The sequence below is a fragment of the Triturus cristatus genome, chromosome 1_2 (assembly GCF_964204655.1).
Source record: "Triturus cristatus chromosome 1_2, aTriCri1.1, whole genome shotgun sequence".
In the NCBI taxonomy this organism is placed as follows: domain Eukaryota; kingdom Metazoa; phylum Chordata; class Amphibia; order Caudata; family Salamandridae; genus Triturus; species Triturus cristatus.
The window spans coordinates 1,152,836,132-1,152,856,323 of NC_140580.1; the positions used below are offsets into that span (position 1 = coordinate 1,152,836,132).

The 20,192-nt window shown below is 46.7% G+C and overlaps 1 protein-coding gene across 6 annotated transcripts in view; it reads right to left on the bottom strand.

The window, feature by feature from the left end:
* PRRC2B (proline rich coiled-coil 2B) overlaps window positions 1–20,192 on the bottom strand; it is a 714,633-nt gene that overhangs the window by 4,882 nt on the left and 689,559 nt on the right. For 4 of the 6 annotated variants that reach the window (XM_085613945.1, XM_085613950.1, XM_085613946.1 and 1 more), the window contains one exon: window positions 579–666. The exons of the other annotated variants lie outside the window; for them this stretch is intronic. In XM_085613945.1, the coding sequence (XP_085470071.1) occupies window positions 579–666 (88 nt within the window). The remainder of the gene's footprint in view (window positions 1–578; window positions 667–20,192) is intronic. 6 annotated transcript variants of the gene reach the window in all.

Genomic DNA, 20,192 nt, shown 5'->3' on the forward strand with positions numbered 1-20,192 from the left:
CGAGTCTAAGGGCCAGATGCATGAACTCATTTTCCCATAGACACAGAATGGGTAAAACCATTTGATACATCTGGCCCTAAGTGCCCAAAGGCCCAGCCGTACTCTCCTTCCAATTTCTGGGCAGTCAAATCTAAGCAAAAACTTCACTCCTGCATTTCAGACCTTTGCCTAACAATGCAGTATGTTTTTAATGGCAATGATTCAATTTAATTTTATGTGGGAGGGGACAATTCTCATACGAAAGAACGACAAGCCTAGCAGGGCGCAGCACTAGACGCTAATTCTGAAATCAGCAGCTGGGACTCCGCACATGTCAAGAGCTTCAGCCACTGCAGTCTCTGTGGTGAGCTTGGAGCAGCACAGCAGGGTCAGAGGGCTACAAAGAAACAGATTAACATGGAGTGCAGATGCCACCAGCAGAACTGCTGCAGTCTCTGATTCTAAGAATAGGCACACAGTCTGATGGAGATGTTTTTTCAAAGCCTTATATGCGAGTCTAGTGGTGCTTGGGTACTGTAACTGTAGTCTGCTTACGAAGGCCAGAATTCTCTGCTGCCTGGAAAGGATCTGTACTATACCTGCTGAGCATAGTGTCCGTGCACAGAACTCATGTTGGTGGCTGGTCCGGATCCAGGTGGCTTCCCACTGGGGCTAGCAGAGCTAGGCCTTAAAACAAAAGGGGAGGCATTCAGAATGAAAACACCACAAGACATGAACACAAGCTGGCAAGCAAAGGGAGCATGAGCTATTACGCCCAAGCTTACTATGGATAGTGTCCTAAAAGGCAGACTTTGGGGCACCGTCAAAAGGGTCACAATAAAAACATTGTAGTGGTATGCCAAGACAGTGACTGTTTCAGGAAAAATGTCTGGATTACATGTTACCTGAAAGTCTGGCATCTAGTAGAGATTCCACTAAACGCATCACAATCTCCATCTGCAACTATTTAGTAATCAGACTAAAGATGGCAATGGAATTAAATGTTTTAGACTGCCCTCCTACATTCTGCTCCAAAATCTCAGTAACAGGAGTGCAGAGACTCTGCCTCAGTTACTCACTGGAACTTCCTGATTCCAGAGTCTTACACCAATCTTTTCAAAAGGAGGCACAAACCAGTCTAAAACAGAAAATATGCATAAACCGGCAAACACACACTTCTGTGTTAAGAAAGCAGCAAATTTAGAAAACAAAATCCTACTGTAAAAGTGGATCTGCTGGGAGTATTTTACTCGGACAGCGTTTCATTTCCTAAGGAAATGTCTACATGATGTTGGCTGCAATATACAAAATGATGGAAGGAATGCTTGACACCCAATATGCCAAAAATGATTGACTGGAACAGGGACCCGAAAGTTTGCCAGTGGCAGCGATTAATTCAAGCATTCTTCCAACCATTGGTTTAATTCAGCAGAAGCCCCAAGTGAAATGGGTAATCCCACATAAGGGTTCCACTCTTGCTGTACTACAGGACTTGCACTATGCATCTCGGACTAGGAGGACTACATTGGTCTGGAGCTCCTCGCGTTCCCATCTGGAGGGGCCTGGTCTGGCAGCTCAGGCTAAACGCTTCCTCTTGGAGCAAGATCAAGGTTGATTTTCAGAAGGTGGTCTGTCTGAAGAAGCATGCTGTGTGGAAAAAGTGGACTAGACGGCGGTTAATATTCATTCAAACATTCCTTCCATCGCTTGCTTTGTTGCTACAGGATGTTGGCGACCATTAACTACAGACTTTACAAATTAATGCTTAGTAGAGACTATTTTCCCAGAACAAGGGCACACACTAAAGTTGGACGGAAAGCACATCAAATGTAAAATTCCAGTTGATACTTCAGGTAGGGAATGCTTACTGCCTTTCATACAATATTTCAAGATGGTAACTTTAGAATTTTCCATTTGCCCAATTTAAGTGAAACAGGATCTTAAACCCAGAAAGAACAAAGTTATATCTGCCGGAGTAAAGAAAATGTTACTTACCCTGTAAGCATCTGTTGACAGGCCGTAGTGCTGTAGATTCATGTACTCTGAATACTCCTGCCACTTTGTGTTGGGCTTGAACGTATAAAAGTTGTTTCTCTTCGAAGGAAGTCTTTAGCGTCACAAGATGCCCAACTTTCTTGGCAATGCAGATGGATATCAACTCGCAGGTAAGAGTAGTATGGAGGGGTGAGTAAAGACACGAGAGACATGGGCTTTGGGAAAGCAAAATATTCAATAAAGGACGAGATCTGATCAGAGCCACTCTTCTGAAGAGAGTGGACACACATGAATCTACAGCACTTCATGCTACAACTAACATTGGCATAGCCAACAGGTCTCGCCTTTGGGACCTTATAAGTGTTTAGACAGACTATTGGCTTTGCCAATGTCTTTAAGCTATGTCGTAGGGAATTGTAGTTGCTGTGCAGCATGTTGAAAAGCTATAATAAAAAAGTGTTAAGCACTTTTGTTACCTTATTTATATAACCAAGACAACATTATGTACAACTGAGCTCTTGTAAGCTCTAAAAGACAGCTGTGATGAACAGGAATGAAAGATCAATCTCTGCGTAGGAGTAATGAGGTGAGAGTTGAAGAGAAACTAACTATGGACCTTTTTTTACGCCGTTTCTTTAGGAATATGGAGAATGCACTAGCCTGAGGCATACTGTCAGCAAAACACAAGTGGATATCTGTAACAAATGAGAGGTACAAGTCTTAAGGTGTTTGGCTGATGCAAACCAAAAACTCACACAAGCAGAGTTTATTATTGATGAAGTCTGTGCTAGACACAGGATGCCAAACAGATCTGTGTGAAATCCCTAGGACCAGTGTTTCCCCAAACTGGGGTCCGTGACACATGCCCAGGGGGTCCCCAGGCAGCAGTTTTAAAAGCACTGCCAAGTTCCTTGTAGAATTAGCAGTTTGAGCAACAATAAAAGTGTCAAGATAACGCCAGTGATTATTGTACCTGCTGGAGAGAGATGAAAGTTTTGTCCAGTGGCAGGTTTCACTTATCTAATGTAGCACAGAGGGTTAATATGCCTGTTGCAAAGAACGCATATCATGCATTTTAAAAAAACAGTATTTTATGTGCATAGGTCAGTTGGTTACTGCTTTTGTCACAGATTCTTTTGTTTCTCTGCAGCTCATAAGAGACCATCATAATCTATCACAGTGACCTATAAACTGTCATCAAAGAGCTGCTTACACACTGCATGGTACAAATTAGTAATTTATGTATTTCCCAGTCTTTCATTATCCTCATGCTGCTAAAGGGGTTTGTTTGGGTGGAAATACATTTTTATTGTTAAAGTCAATGCTAACCACTGTGTTATGTTCCGAATCCTGGGTTTATGCTTTTCCAGACAAGCACTCTTTAAAAATGCCTACCAGTATGAATGACATGTGAATCCTACACCTTGTAGTCCCCTTTGCCTTATGTAACATTTTCTCTACACTGAGTTACACATATGATTCATTGTCTCTACATGTGTGTGATGTGAAGTGCTCTGACATCCTACAATGGTAGGAGAGATGCTTAGTATAAAACAAATGAAATAAATGTGACAGATGTGCTATAGAGAGATGAGAGGCACTGTTGAAGGGTGACAATAAGGGAATCATTGAAGAACCCCAACAAAGATTGTTGTATCCTGGTGCATATTTAGGTCATCATTTACTATTCTTTAAAAGCTAATGCAATTCAATATACAACGATAAATGTGTTGTAGAACGCACCATTGATTCCTAACTTTTCTTGGGGGGAGAGGACACTCACTGCACTTAGTGTGCACTGTATGGGGACTGGTCTGAAAACACTTGCCAGGGCTTCTTTGGGTTTCCACTCTGGCAGGAGGCTTGTACTGTGAAATAAAACTATTTAAAAGTTAATCACGGAGATGCAGTACCAGCCTTCCCGTTACATTTTCCAGTTTTTTGCAAACTTTCAATATAAAAGACTAAAATCCTTAGTAATTAGAGTATTTGTTTTTGCGAGCACGTGTTTATTTTTTTAAATTACTCTTTTAATGTTTGAAATTTAAAATCATACAAATTGCTGGGGGTCCCCGGCTTCCAGTGGTGAGTCAGTGGGGGTCCTCAGGAGTCAAAAGTTTGGGAACCACTGCCTAGGACTGCCCCGCCATGTCAGTTCAATGCACAAATACATTTTGGGAACATAAATGAGGGAAGACGTGGAAGGCCATCTGGTGTGAGTAGAGCAGAGTACAGTGAAGTAGAAGACCGGAGTACATACTATGCACACTATGGCAGCCATCAAAGTACTGACAGCATCAGTAGCACTTCGTCACTTGTCTGCAAGACTGCACATTACATGCTGTAGCCAATAGCGGCCATGTTCTCAGGCAAAACGCCACTAGGTTAGGAACATGATTTGGCAATAAAAGCTTTGACTTAATATTATGGGTTTAAATATAGACCAGAGGCAGATACCATAGAAATACGTGGTACAAATACAAGGGAGCAGATTGAATCAATATGCAAAAATCATAGATCAAAAGGGCAAAATCTTTAGTTAAAAAGCATAACCATACCTCGGCAGTCATCACCCATGCCATAACAAAACCTCCTATATAGACTCAACACCGTCCCAACCACACACCCTGCACTGTGTAGCTTGATTTCTATGTTGGTAAACAGTTCAGTGCCAACACAGGGGTATAAAGCTCTATCTAAATGCTAGAATACTACAAGTGGGCAAAGGCTGTAATTGGAACACTTGAAAAGCAACACCCCTGCCACCAATATATTTATGGTCAAAGTTAGGGGTGTTTAAAGTGACCAGCATGCAGGTCTCAATGAATGTCAGCTTCAAATACGGATAGCGGCAAGGTGTGGGCGACATCTCTGCAATGTTGTCAGTCAAAGACGAGACAAACTTCCCAGGAATCAGCCAGGCTAGACTGCGACCAGCTGTAATGTGGTAGGGGCTAGTTTTTTTTTTTTCCTGGCTGGCAGGCAGGGCCCACCATAATTTCTCATCTTTCAATACTGCAAAAGGCAGATTCCAGGCTATATTCTCACAATGGGAAGGGGAGCGCAAATGAACCAATTGCCTTGGATTCATCAAGGCTAACGAGAGCCATTGCGACCAATCTTAATGTGGTAGGGTATGGTGCCAGCGCTTTGCATAACTTTATCCTTAATCCTAAAAAAGTCAGATTGCAGCTCCTATCTCTACAAGGTGAAGGGTCGACAGGATGGGACCAAGCCCCCAAAAATCAGAAAGACTATCCCAAGACATGACAACCTGCCTTAAAGTAGTCAAGCGGTGTCTAGTTTACCTGCACTGTGCCTGTGCGGCCTAAGGTTCGTTCTTGCATAACCAAAAGAAGACCAAGGCTCTGCTCTCATAGATTCATTTATTCTACGGAGACTGGTGAAGGATAGATTACCCAAAAGAATATTTATGTGAACATGGGAGTCGTATAGCAGCAGACAGCTGTTTAAAGCTAATTTACTTGGTAAACCTTTAATGCTGGAAACGTTTAATATTCAATTCAGATTGCACAAATACAGCTGTGCAGCATAGTTTTACACTTCATTCCCCTTTATCAAACAAACAGTAAAGATTATTTTACAAGAAGCTTTGTTTGGAGCTAAAACACAAATTAACTTGGGCAAACTTACCACGTAATTTGGCCATTTCCATCACCAGTTCTTCACTCTGTAGCTTTCTTTGCTGGTGAACATACCCTAGATACTTGTTCTTTGGACAAAAGGAAGAGTTGTCGCGCTAAGTGCAAAGTGCTCGGGCCTTGCAGGGTGGGGCGGGGCCTTCACGGGGATTGTTAAAGGGGCACTGTGTGAGAAAGTGCCATCTTTCTTGCATGGTATGCCCCCAATTTTTGCTGAATTGCTGAATGTACTTTGACTGAGTGTGTCCTGGACTCCTGCCAATCAGGTGCCCTGGGGCCTATGTTCCTTCCCTAAAACACAAAACCCAAATTGGCAAACCCTGGCCACATGTCAGCCCCTGGTAAATGGTACCCTAGGTACCCAGGGCCGTGTGACCAGGGAAGGCCTCTAAGGGCTGCAGCACTCATTGTGCCACCCTTAGAGGTCCTGTACACACACACACACACACACACACACACACACACACACACACACACACACACACACACACACACACACACACACACACACACACACACACACACACACACACACACACACACACACACACACACACACACACACACACACACACACACACACACACACACACACACACACACACACTGCCTTTGCAGGCTGGGTGCAAGACAAAACACAGTCGACATGGCACACATCCCTGTGTGCCATGCCCATCACCTACACTGCCATGGCATACATCAGCCACCCCTCTAGCTGGGTGCCTTATGCCAATGGTGTGGGCGCAGGAGCCCTGTGCCCCTACAGTACCCAGGTCCATTCCTGAGCACTGTAAGTGCAGTGCTGCCATTTAAGAGTACATGGTGCTGAGAGCTCGTCAAACACAAACTCCACAGCACCATACTGGCAACACTGAAGACTGAGAAGTTTGGTATCAAACTTCTCAGCACATTAAACCCACACTGATGCCAGTGTGGGATTTAATGTACCAAGCACCCCAGAGGGCATCTTAGAGATTTACCCTTAAACCTAACCTACAATCCACGTCTGCTTTGAGGCTGCCACACAGCAGACATGTTGCTGGACCCCTGGGTGGGAGAGCCCCTGCTCTCCTGGGCCTGCAACAATGCACATCCTGGGCGAGTGCTAAATCTCCTCCCCCAGGATGGGCAGGGGGAAGCTTCAAAGGCATGCAGCCTCTGTGAGCTTCCCCAGGCCACTGCAACCCCCACTCCGGCGGGAAGCTTGGCCGGAAACCCCAAATAAGGACAGGGGATGTGCCAGCCTGCCAACACCACCCCTCAGGTGGGGGAGGCGAGGTGAAGCACATCTCCGGGCTCTCGCCATCTTGAAGATGGGAAGCCCTACCGTATCAGGACTAGGCTACTGCCCGCCTCCCACAGAAGAGAGGCAGGATAGGGGGTGTACCCACCCCAGGACAGGGACCCATTGGTCCCTGCCCTTCACCTACCTGTAACGCCCCTAAATCTAGTATTTAGAGGCACCCTGAACCTTCCTTCCTCAGATTCCAGATTCCGAAATACAAAGAAGAGCAAGAAGAAAGAAGACCTGCCCTGCAGCTGCTAAAAAGAGGAAGACACCAACTGCTTTGGCCCCAGCCCTACCGGCCTGTCGACCCTCGAACCTGCTCCAACCCGGCATCTCTTGTGGCCAGCAACCTCACAAACCCTGGAGGACCTGGCTACCTTTCGGCTCTAAGCCCCTGGGGCTCCCATGAGTAGAGGCTCTACTCAAAACCTACCTCTAATCCCTGGCAGCAGCCCGGAACCGCGAACCCAGCACACTCTGCACCAGCCAAGCCTGGCCAGTGCCGGAGTGAACAAAGACCACGAGGACGACCCCACGGCGACTGTGACCCCGAGTCCAGCACCCAAGGACCTCCCTCGACACTCCTGAAAAAGCCTGCAGCCTCAGAACAAGGTGCCCCCCCCACCGCGATCAACAGAGGGTAAGATTTCCCGACACCAAAAGGCACCCCGGAACGCGGCACGCCGCGGCCCCCTGTGCCCAATCCCGGGATACCTACCTATCCTCCAACTACCCAACTTACCTCTCGAAGTGGTGGTGGCACCTGAAGAATCCTCGTCCCCGAGCATGCAGTCTTTTTCTAAACCAGAGATTTCCCATTGAAATCAATTGAGCGCCCGAAGGCTCAAAAGCACCCTGCACCCAGCCGCCCGAGTGGCCCTGGCAGTGCAACCTCTATACCTACCTACTTCCCCACTTGCCCTGAGTAAGTGACCAGGAGCCCAGCTCCCACAGCCGCGTGGCTTGCAAGTCAGCAGCCACCAACCAAGGCCCCCCTATCCCTCATAGGATAACATTGGGCCTAACTCTCTGCACCCGGCCGCCCTAGAGTCGCAGAGGGTGAACCAACTGTACCTACCTGACCCTGGGGGACCCAGGAGTCTATGTCCAGAACCTCAACTCTGCCAGTCGAGTACTTTCCTTTAAACTGATGGCTTTTTCCTGAAATTTCTTCTAAGTGTGGACTTTTCAAATCTTGAAATATTCACCAAAAATCAGCCGAGTAACGAAAACGAAAATACTCACCTGCTCTTAGGTGAGCTCCCAGTGCTGGATCTTGGTGCCTAGCACTGACTCTGAAAAATACTTACAACTGTACTTACCAGTAACCCAATTTTCTCCCATAGGAAATCATTGACTGTTTTTCTGTGAAATTTCTGCAATCTTTAAATATTCTTTAAAAATCGTATAATATCTGAAAAACGCAATTACTTACCTGTTTTGGATAAAGGTCCCAGTACTGAGTCTAGGTACCCAGTACTGGATTACAAAATTAACGAGAACATACTGTACCTGCAACTTGAATTTTCTTCCATAGGGAATCATTGACTGTTTTCTTTGAAATATTTTCTAAGTGTCAACTTTTAAAATAGCTAAATATTGTTTAAAAATCATCACAGTAATTAAGTCGACTTTCATCACTTGATTCTAAGTACTGACCCAGGACTGAATCTAGGATCCAGTCCTGGAATTCCAAAAGTAATCCTAAAAGTAATCTATTGCAAATAACTTGAAATTTCCATTGAGCTCAATGCATTGTTGTGTTTAAAATAGTGTTGCCTATTGCAACCACTTGTAACTGTTTACAAAAGTCAATTGCATATTGCAAAAGTATTTATATAAAGCATCTCATTCTGAGAAAGTATATTTTAATGCCAAGTGTTGGTTCTAAAATAAAACAAGCATATATTTTTTATATATAAACCATTGGCCTAGAGTTCAGTTATTGAGTGTGTGAGACCATTTGCTGGCTGAGTGTGTACAAGAAATGCTTTACACTGTCCTCTGATACTGCCTTACTGCTCGACCAAGCTACCACTTTAGAGAGTAAGGTTATATCTAACTTTAGCCTCTGTCAAACCCTTGGGGACTGTGGACTCTTTACACCCTGTACCTATTAGGGAACAGTATATACAGAGCTACTTTCTCACACACTGTGCCTTCTAATGTCAAAAAAGATTAACTGCATGTCCCGTAACTAATGCAAGCCCGCTTGGCGCTTAATAATGTAAGTCTCGGAGGACAAGCTGCAGCAGCAGGAGGGGAGGCCTCTTCGGTCTCTGGGGGAGCACTTGCACACAAGCAGGGTCAGTTTCAGTGACTCATGCGCTTCATGAAACGGCGGATGTTAGGTACAGCTAAAAACTACCAAATAATAGAATAATGTCAGAAAAAAGATTCACAGGCTTGTGTTTAATTGCGCTTCCACTACCTGTGAAGTGAGTGAACACCAGGGGCTTTCCAGCTATGTGGCGTGTCTGCACCGTGGGTTTAAAAAAAAAAAAAAAAAAAAAAACTCTTGTTGCAAAGCCAGGTTCCCGGATGAAGTGCATACGTTTTCTGTCTAAAAGCGGCTCCCCCATTCAATCGGCTGCTTTGTGCTGTGGACTAATGGAAGAGTTGCCGCGCTAAGTTCAAAGTGCTCGGGCCTTGCACAGGGGGCTTCACGAGGATAGTTAAAGGGGAACTGTGCCTTCTACTGCAAAGAAAGATTAGCAAGCATTGGCCGCGCGGCCGTGAAAATGACACAGCCGTGCAGCCCGCGAAAGCGATCGCGATCAGCGCATCGAGTGAAGCGATCTGTGGTGGGGGAGAAGCAGAGGAAAGACAGATGGCGGCTGCACACGTGCACGCAAGCTTGAGGCCACCAAAATCCTGTGGCAGCACTTAAAAAACCCACACACTAAATGTCTCGCAGAGACAGTGCATGCGCTGGCTCAGCGAGACCTGAAAAGGCGCTTACAGGGTAACATTTTCAGTCTGTATCATGGGTTGCTGTTAATACACATTCTCTGCATAGACTGTAAAAGAGCACGCTTCTACAAGCAGTGGCTAGCGTGTGGATGATTCAGATGTCTGTTCTCTGAGATATCCACAATGTTTGGTGATGGTCTGTTTGGTAGACCAAATAGCTGCTTTAGGTCAAGACCGCTTAAGGAATATTGGCGAGAAAAACCATGGTTGCTGCCTCTTTGCATGTAGTTTGCATCCAGGGGGGTAAAAGGGAGCGTTATCTTGACCTTATGATAGCAAGATTGGATGCATTTGATTATTTACCTAGCGATGCCTGTTTTGGAGATGGGACAGCCCTTGTGGGGTTTAGCAAAACCTATGAACAACCGGTCAACTTTGTGAAAGGGCGGAGCTATCAATGTAGTCCACAAGAGCCTGCATTACATCTGGGGTGTGAAGAGCTTTTTTTGCTAGTCTACCTCAGGGAAAAAGACTGGGTGCTTTATGGTTGGAGATGAAAAGTGGAAGCCACCTTAGGAATGAACTTTAGGTTAGTCCTCAGTACCACTATCTTTATGACAAGGTTCTTCTATTGTGAGTGCTTGTAGTTCACCAACACATCCAAGATGTGACGACCACAGGAGAAACGACCATCCACGAAACGGAATGGAGGGTGTGAGAAAGGAAAATGCTGCTCACCCAGTATGCATATGTTCTTGGCATATAGAGCTGTAGAGTCATGCTTTTGCATAGATCGCCATCTAGTGTTGGGTCTGGATGTTTGCACTTCGTTTGTCTTCGAAGAAGTCTTTCCAGTCACGATGTAGGTGACTTCTCCTTTCGGTGATAGTGCTCATGGCATCGACTCCATTGTTAGATTGTTTTCCCGCAGAGGGTTTTAATGGAGTTAGTAAGAGTAGTAAGAAGGAGATGTCCATGAATGCATATATCCAAGTAAGATGTTACTGCAACAGGTATCAGGTACCCGGGGAGGCGGGGGGCGCATAAGACTCCAGCTCTATATGCCAAGAACAGATGCATACTGTGTAAGTCGCATTTTCCGTTCGAGGCATATGAGCTGTAGATCATATGCTTTTGCATAGACTACATAGCAGTTATCTCCCAAAGTGGTGGCTGACCTGTAGCTGTTGCAGTGGTCTGAAATAGTGTAGGTAAAACTGCTTGGCCTACTCTAGCTTGCTGTGCTGCCAACACATCCACAGAATAGTGTTTTGTGAATGTGCGAGGTGTAGACCATGTTGCAGCTTTGCATATATCATCTATGGGTATATTTCCTAAAAATGCCATAGAAGCCCCCAGTTTGCGTGTAGTGTGCTCTAGGGGGGACTATTAATGTCCATTTAGCCATTGCATAGCATATTTGAATGCATTGGACTATCCACCTTGCAATACCTGATTTTGATATAGGATTGCCATTGTGTGGTGGAGCAAAAGCGACAAAAAGCTGATTTGTGTTATGGAAGGGTTTTGTCCTTTCAATGTAATAGAGCAATGCTCTCTTTACATCTAATGTGTGTAATACACGTTCTGCCACTGAATCTGGTTGAAGGAAGAACACTGGTAACTCAACAGATTGATTGATGTGAAAAGAAGAAATGACCTTAGGAAGGAATTTAGGATTAGTCCGAAGAACCACTTTATTTGATTCATTTAAAAAAAAAAAAAAAAAAAAAAAAAAGGTTCTTCTATAGTCAATACCTGAAGTTCTCACTCACTCTTCTGAGTGATGTGATGGCAACTAGGAAAGCCACTTTCCATGTGAGAAATTGCAGTTCATATCTGTGTAATGGTTTAAAGGGTGGACCAATTAGTCTGGTGAGAACAATGTTGAGATTTCACACTGGAGCAGGTGGACGTCTCGGGGGAATAACTCAGTCTCTCCATAAACGCTTTAATGACAGGTACTCTAAAAAGAGATAGATGCTGTCTATTTTGGAGGTATGCAGCTATAGCAGCTAGATGTAAACGTATGGACGTGTATGCTAAATTCGCACGTTGTAGATGTAAAAAATAGCATATAATGTTTTGGACAGAAGCATCAAGCGGGTTGATGTGGTTATTAAAGTGAATCACAAACCGCTTCCACTTTGCTGCATAGCAGGCTCTTGTGATAGGACGTCTAGCCTCCGATATTCATGCAGTCCGGCGGCAGATGAAGATAGCTAAAATCTAGGACTTCAGGTGCCAGATTGAGTTGACCGGGGTCTGGGTGTCTTATGTCTCCATGGCTTTGTGTGAGGAGATTGGGTGTAAGACATTCTTTTTGATGAGGAATTACTGAGAGTTCCAATAGGGGTGTGAACCATGGTTGACGTGCCCATGCGGGAGCAACTAGGATTAGTGTCAGGGACACTTGTTTGAGTTTCCGAACCACTCATGGAATGAGTGGGAGAGGCAGAAAAGCATAAGCAAATCTCCCTGACCAGTTCAACCATAGCGCATTGCCTTTAGACAATGGGTGTGGATACCTGGACGCGAAGTTTGGGCATTTTGCGTTTAGGTGAGTGGCGAACAGGTCTATGTCTGGGAAGCCCCACATTTGAAAGAATGGGAGTAGAACTTGAGGGTATAGTTCCCATTTGTGGATTTGCTGTGTCTGACGACTTAGCAGGTCCACATCTGATTGTTTACTCCTGGGAGGTGTTCTGCTAGGAGATACATTTTGTGATTAATGGCCCACCTCCAGATGTCCTGGGCTAGGTGGGACAGTTGGGAGTGCCCCCACGCCCGTTTTTTTAATGAAGTACATGGCTGTCATGTCGTCTGTATGAATTAGCACAGTATTGAGTACTAGCTAAGCTTGAAAAGATTTCAAAGGCAGAAAAATCGCTAACAGTTCTAGATGATTTATATGAAGCTGTTTTTGTTGCAAGCTTCACATGCCTTGAACTGTGTGAGTTTGGAGATGCGCTCTCCAACCAGTCAGTGATGCGTCTGCTGTCAGTACTATCTGTGGAACCGGGTCGCTGAAGGGCCGCCCTTTCAAAATGTTTTGTGTGATCCACCACTGCAGAGAGCGACGAGTGCGGCTGTCTACCAACACTAGATCTCATAATTGACCTTGAGACTGGTTCCACTGACGTGCTAAGCATTCCTGTAGGGGGAGCATCTGAAGTCTTGCATAGGGAACTATGATAATGCAAGATACCATCATTCCCAGTAACTGCATGAGCTGTTAAGCTGGTAAGGAGTGTTGAGGCTGGAACTGAGACATCCGGTTTTGAATATTCATGATTCTGGCTGGGGTTGGGTATGCTAGAGCTTTTTGTGTCTATATAGTAGCTCCTAGATAGTCTTGAGATATGGATGGTTGGAGATGGGATTTGGTCTGATTTACTGTGAATCCTAGTTGGTGAAGCAGATACACAGTTGTGTGTGGTGTAGACTACTGTTGTGCGAGCTGGCCTTTATGAGCCAGTCGTCCAAGTATGGGAAGACATTAACAGGTGGTCTTCTCAGGTGGGCTGCGACTACTGCCAAGCATTTTGTGAAAACACTGGGAGCGGTTGTTACTCCGAAGGGAAGAACTTTGAATTGATAATGTTGGCCTGCTACCACAAACCTGAGGTATTTGCGGGGCACAGCGTGTATTGGAATATGAAAGTACGCGTCCTTTAAATCTAGAGTGGATAGAAAGTTGTCTTGCTGAAGGAGAGGATGCACTTGTTGGAGTGTTACCATATGGAAATAATGCGACTGTATGTGTAAGTTTAGTTCTCGGAGGTCCAATATAGGCCTCAGAGAGCAGTCCTTTTGGGGAATTAGGAGGTATAGGGAGTACACTTCTGTTACTTGGTATTGTAAAGGGACTGGGTCTATTGCACCCTTTAGCAACAAAGAAAGAACCTCTTGCTTTAAAAGGGTGAGATGTTCTTGTGACCAGAGGTGTGACCTTGGAGGAATATTCGGTGGAGTGCTTGTAAGTTCCAGGCAATAACCAGATTGGCTAATTTGTAGAACCAGTTTGTCCGATTTAATCATATTCCAAATGGATTCCAAAAGCCGGGAGCAGGGCTATCTTGTTTTTAAAAATTATTGTCACGGATTATTGTGTTTCACCAGGCACCTTCACTTACCTGTAATTCTTAGCTTGCTACAAACAGCGCTACGCGCTGCAACGATCCCCCTACTTCTCACGCCATTCTCGAGGGCGAGGCGAGACACGCCCCCTCGGCTGGCCACGCCCCCCGCCAGACTCACAAATAGAGCGCGCCGCTGACGGGCGTCGCATTCTTGATTGGCTCCTGAGGCGGAAAGCCGGCAGCAGGGCTATCTTGTTTTTAAAAATTATTGTCACGGATTATTGTGTTTTACCAGGCACCTTCACTTACCTGTAATTCCTAGCTCGCTACAAACAGCGCTACGCGCTGCAACGATCCCCCTACTTCTCACGCCATTCTCGAGGGCGAGGCGAGACACGCCCCCTCGGCTGGCCACGCCCCCCCAACTTCCTACACCCGCCAGCATAAAGCATGTGTCTTGGCAGGAAGCGCAGCGGACGTGCGCAGCGGGCGCGACTTTTGCGCGCCGAAGGCGCGCCTAAGGCAAGCCCGTCTGCGCCCGTCCGCGGCCGGACGGGGCTAGGGGCACGACTCCATGCCAAAACTACCTCTTACTCTACCAAGGACCTTATTGCCCTCCAGGGCCATTGGCCTCTCCCGGACCCCATCCGCAGGCGGATCTCCTCACTAGACCTTGCTCCTTCCTCCCCCATTGCACCCGATCCCCCGCAGCACGTCCCCCCGTTACCTCGCCCCCCACCCCCTGACCCTCCCCCCCCTCATCGGCACTGTCTGTCATCCTACTCAATACCAGGTGAGCGGTCAAGCACCATCATGAGTTGTCTGTCTTACTGGATTCAGAAAAACCTGACATACTGCTCCTGACCGAAACCTGGTATTGCGATTCTTCCCTTCCTGTCCTCTTGGCCACCCTACCCCCCTCCTATGTGGCCCTGCGGGCCGACCGACCGACAGGCAAGGCGGGTGGCGGGGTCGCCTTAATCGCTCGGTCGGAGCTGAATTTCCAACCACTCCCTTTTTCCCCTATTCCCCCTGCTGACTTCTTGGCAGTCCGCTCTCTTTCATTTTCCCCCCCCATCACTTGCCTCCTTATGTACCGCCCTCCTCAACCCTCGCCTTTATTTCTGCCGGCATTTCAAGACCTGCTAGCCAACCTGGTGGTCAACTATGCCTCGGTCTTGGTGCTAGGGGACTTCAATTACTGGCCCTCAGACCCTCATGAGTGCTCAGTCTCTAAAGAATTTACCGATTTCCTTTCATCCCTCAATTTCGTGTCACACATATCTGCCCCCACTCACTCCCATGGACACACTCTGGACCAGGTCTGGTCCCTTAACCTTCCTGTGGCCTCGGCTGCTGTCTCGCCGTGCCCATGGTCCGACCATTCCCTCATTTCCTTCCTCATTCTCCGGAACCTGACGCCCAAAACTCCGCATGCCAAAAACACCTGGGCGCGGAACTGGAATAGAGTGGACTATTCCTCCTTGACCTCCTCACTCCGCAACTCCTCTCCCATTCTCGCTGGTTTACCATCTGCCTCTCAAGCCAAGGCCATTAACACCTGGCTGGCTGAAGGCTGCGACTCAGTGGCGCCCTTACGCCGCATCTCCATCCGCCGACCTAAGGACTCCAATAGATGGTTCAATGACCACCTAAAAGATCTTAAACTGAGCGCCCGACGGGCGGAGAGGCAATGGAGGAAAAATTACAGTCCCTTATCAAAAACTCACTTCCTATCAGCACTAGCTAAATATAAAACAGCAATCCTGGATGCTAAAACTTCCTACTTCTCTTCAAAAATAATCTCTGCAGAAAACAAATCCAGGGAAATTTTCGGCATAGTGAATGACCTGGCATTCTCAGACCGCACCTCATCCCAAATCCCCCCTTCCCAGCCTCTCTGCGATCAACTCAATACCTATTTCGTAGAGAAAATTGCTACTATCAAGACCAACATCCCACCACCCTCCTCTGCCTTCATCGATCCCTCCCCTCCCCCCGTCTTATGCCTTTTTACCTCCATCCCTCTCCTCACTTATGATTCTCTTTTGGAGATACTCCCCAAAGTGAAGTCAGGGTCCCCTGCGGACGTCTGCCCGGCACGAGTCCTGCAGCAAATTTACTCCAGCTGCCCTGACCCCCCCATCGCCTTCCTCAACAGTTCCCTGGCACAGGGCGTTGTGCCTTCTGTGCTAAAGGCAGCTACAATAGTGCCCATTCTGAAAAAACCTGGCGCTGACCCCTCCATCTCGGCCAACTACCGCCCCATCTCCCTGCTACCCTTCCTGGGCAAGGTGATGGAACGCCATGTCACCGCGGCACTCAGCGCTCATGCTGAAGCAAACGGAGGACTGGCATCCCGCCAAGCCGGGTTCCGCCCCAGGCATTCAACCGAATCAGTCGTGGTTGCGGTCCTAGACAATCTCAGAAAGGGTATGGACGATAACAAACGCCAGGCACTGGTCCTCCTTGATCTTTCCGCCGCCTTTGACACGGTGGACCATACCATCCTACTTACCCGTGTCAGGGCGGCTGGTATCGGGGGATCAGCACTGATCTGGCTCTCCTCCTTTCTGAGGGACCGCACCCAGGCGGTTCGGCTAGGCGACTTCACGGCCACTCCTCTTCCTGTCACCTGCGGGGTTCCCCAGGGTTCCTCTCTTTCCCCTTTGCTTTTCAATCTCTATATCTTTCCTCTCATTTTCGCACTCCAGCAGCTGGAGGTCACCGTTTATAATTACGCGGACGACCTCCAGCTCATCTTTGATCTATCCCCCTCTTCTCTTTCTGTTTCCAACTTCCAGTCTACTATGACATTCATCAGGGACTGGATGAACCACAACCATCTTAAACTGAACCCGGATAAGACCGAGCTGGTTCTCACGGGTGGTTCATCCAGCCCCTGGAACTCTCTCTTTTGGCCCCCCTCTCTTGGTCCCTCTCCTACCCCCTCCACTTCGGTCAAAACACTCGGTGTGAAAATTAACAGCCAGCTCACTCTTCATTCACAAATTAGCTCCGTGGTATCCTCTTGTTTCCTCACTCTCCGCACTATCCGCACTATTTCCCGTTTCTTTTCCCCCCAGGCACTTAAGATCATCATGGCCGCATTAGTGATATCGCGATTGGACTACGCAAACGCTCTCTACCATGGTATCCCCGCATACAGCTTGCGTAGACTCCAGATTATTCAAAACCAGGCAGCCCGACTGGTATATGGCCTTCCTCGTTATCACCTCTCCACCCCCCTCCTCAGGGAGCTTCACTGGCTCCCTGTAAAAGAGCGCTCTCTTTTTAAGATCGGCTGTATGGCCTTCCAGGCCCGCCAGGGCACCGCCCCCGCTTTTATTTCCTCATTAATTCACCCGTATGTACCTGCAAGAGATCTTCGGTCTTCTTCCAAGTCCTTTCTTCAGACCCCTCGCTTCACACGTAAAAAGTGGGGCGGGGCCAGCTTTTCCACCTTGGCTCCTACCTTTTGGAACTCACTTCCCGACCACCTCCGTTCTGCCACTCAGTACCTCTCCTTCCGTAGAGACCTGAAGACGTTTCTCTTCGACCAGGCCTTCCCTTCTTAAAACTCCCCTAAAACACCCCCACTTCCTCTCTTCTGGTCTCTCTCCCTCAGTTGCCAATCTCCCCAGCGCCAAGAAACCGCAAGGTGTACGCTGCGCTTTAGAAATATTTTAAATTAGAAATTAGAAATTATGGATATAAATTGAGAAAGACGTCCCCCGACAGGAGTGGAATGCGCAGGGGTATGGGAAATAAGTCACTGCTTGTTGTTTGCAGGGGAGGTGCGTGTTGAATTACCTCTGCCTCTTCCCTTGCCGTTGTTTACTCTATATCCTCCTCTAAAATAACCTCTTGAGGAGGGCGACTGATTGCTGCCCTTGTAAGAGGAGGGAGGGAGTCTCTGTAGATACAGTTTTGGAGCCGGCCCTATAGAATGAGCGACGAAAGGAACCCTTGTTAGAAGGCGATTGTAAGGCTCCCATGGATTTAGCAACTTCGGTATCTTTTTCAGTGATACATCTACAGCTGGGGCAAAGAGATGTTCTTTATCAAAAGGTTGATTAAGAAAAGAGGCTTGTACTACATGCTTGAACCCTGAAATCCTTAGCCAAGCAGGTCTACGGAGTAGTACACTAATGTTTATTGCCCGAGCTGCTGTATCTGCCCGATCGAACACACACCTGATAGAAGTATTAGTTATTAATTTACCTTCTTGAATAAGGTCACTGGCTTTAGCCTTACGCTCATCAGGTAGAAATTCAATGAGCTTTTCGAGTTAGTCATAATCTATTAAACCTTGCCAACAATGCTTGGGCATTGGCAATGCGGCAATTATTAGCTGCTTGTGAGACCTTCTTTTTTCCCGAAGCATCTAATAATTTGGACTCCTTATCGGGAGGAGGGGCATCCCCTGTTTGAGAGTTAGCTCGCTTACGAGCATTGGAAACGACTAGAGAGTCTAAGAGTAACTGGCCTTTGATATGCACAGGGTCATTAGGTACAGCTTTGTATTTTTTCTCTACCCTGGGAGTGATTATCCTAGCTCTTACAGTGTCTTTAAAGATCTCCTCAGTGTGTTTGAGCATTGCCTTTAACATTGGCAATGTTTGTGTAGCCCTTTGAGATGAACTCCAACAAAAAAATCTTCCTCTAAACTTACCCTATGAAGCTCTACTCCACGATATTGTGCGGCCCTATTAAGAAGCTCAATGTACCCAATGTTGTCATCTGGGGGCGAAGGCCTCGATGGATATAGATCAGGCTCATTCTCTGGTTGAGATACATTATAATGATCCCATGGATCAGGATCCTGTGGTGCATATTCATCCATGTCCCCATCCTCATCCCCTGTGTCTTGTGGGGCAGGTGATGGGGGTTTAGGGGAATGTGCATGTGTAATCAGTAAATTTGGATCAGTGGGTGAAAAAGGTGGGATATATGGTGGAGAAGAAAACAAGTTACTTACCTGTAACTGTAGTTCTCCAGTATTGGACCTTTCATAGATTCACATGCCTGAATCATTCCCCGTCGTCGAGACGGGAGTCTCCGGTACATAAAAAAGCATTGCTTAGTATCATAGCAAACAGAAAAAAAGGCCTAGGCCCATTTTCCTTTGCAACCCATAACCTTCGTTATGTAAAAAAGGAATAAACTTGTCCCTGAACCAATCAGAGCCTCTCACCCTCTAGAACACTCCTGAGAGAACCTTCTGCCCTCAGATTTTCGTGCACTTGTACAATAACACTTTGTGCTAAATCCGAGGTGAGCCTCTCAGGGGAGGAGGGTGGGTTGCATGTGAATCTATGAAAGGTCCAATACTGGAGAACTACAGTTACAGGTAAGTATCTTGTTTTCTTACTCCAGTATTGGAGCCCTTCATAGATTCACATGCCTGAATCAGAATAGCGAGCAGTAAATAAATGCACATTTTTGTTACCTAGAAAGTGAATCCAGGAACCATATACAGTGTGATAAAAATGGTATCTGTAAACCAAATTCCACATATCAAAAATTCTTTGAAAATGGTAATACAATAAACAACAATAAAATGTGCCAACGTACATAACCAAGGAAGGAGGGATGGTAAAGAAGGCTCACCGTTACTGGATAAGGTTCCTCAACACCGCTTCTCCCACCGCCACATCTCTCTCTGTGGCTGCATCCAAGCAGTAATGCCTGGTGAAGGTGTGCGTACTCGTCCAGGTCGCCGCCCTGCAGATATCCTGGATCGGTAATCCTGCAAATAGAGCAGTAGAGGTGGAGACTGCTCTTGTAGAATGTGCACGGACTCGTGCATTCAAAGGTCGGCCAGCTGCCTGATGACAATACTCTATGGCACTTGATATCCATCTGGCAATTCCTCTCTTTGACAAAGAGAAACCCTTTCTGGGTGCGCTGTAGGCCACAAAAAGCTGTGAAGACTTGCGGAGAGGCTTAGTTTTCTGAAAATAGAATTTCAAACAACGCTGGACATCCAGCAAGTGGAGGGCTCTTTCCGCCGCTGTTGATGGTTGTGGAAAAAATCTTTTGAGAATTAAAGGTTCGTTCAAATGAAAGTCAGTTGGAACCTTAGGGATGAACCTTGGATTAGTCCTGAGTATTATCCTGTCCTCCTTGAACTGCAAGAAAGGCTCTTGGATCGTGAGAGCCTGAATTTCTCCCACTCTCCTGGCTGAAGTGAGCGCAATGAGAAGCGCAACTTTCCAGGAAAGAAATTTCAGTTCCGCCCTGTGAATTGGCTCAAAGGGCTGTTTCATC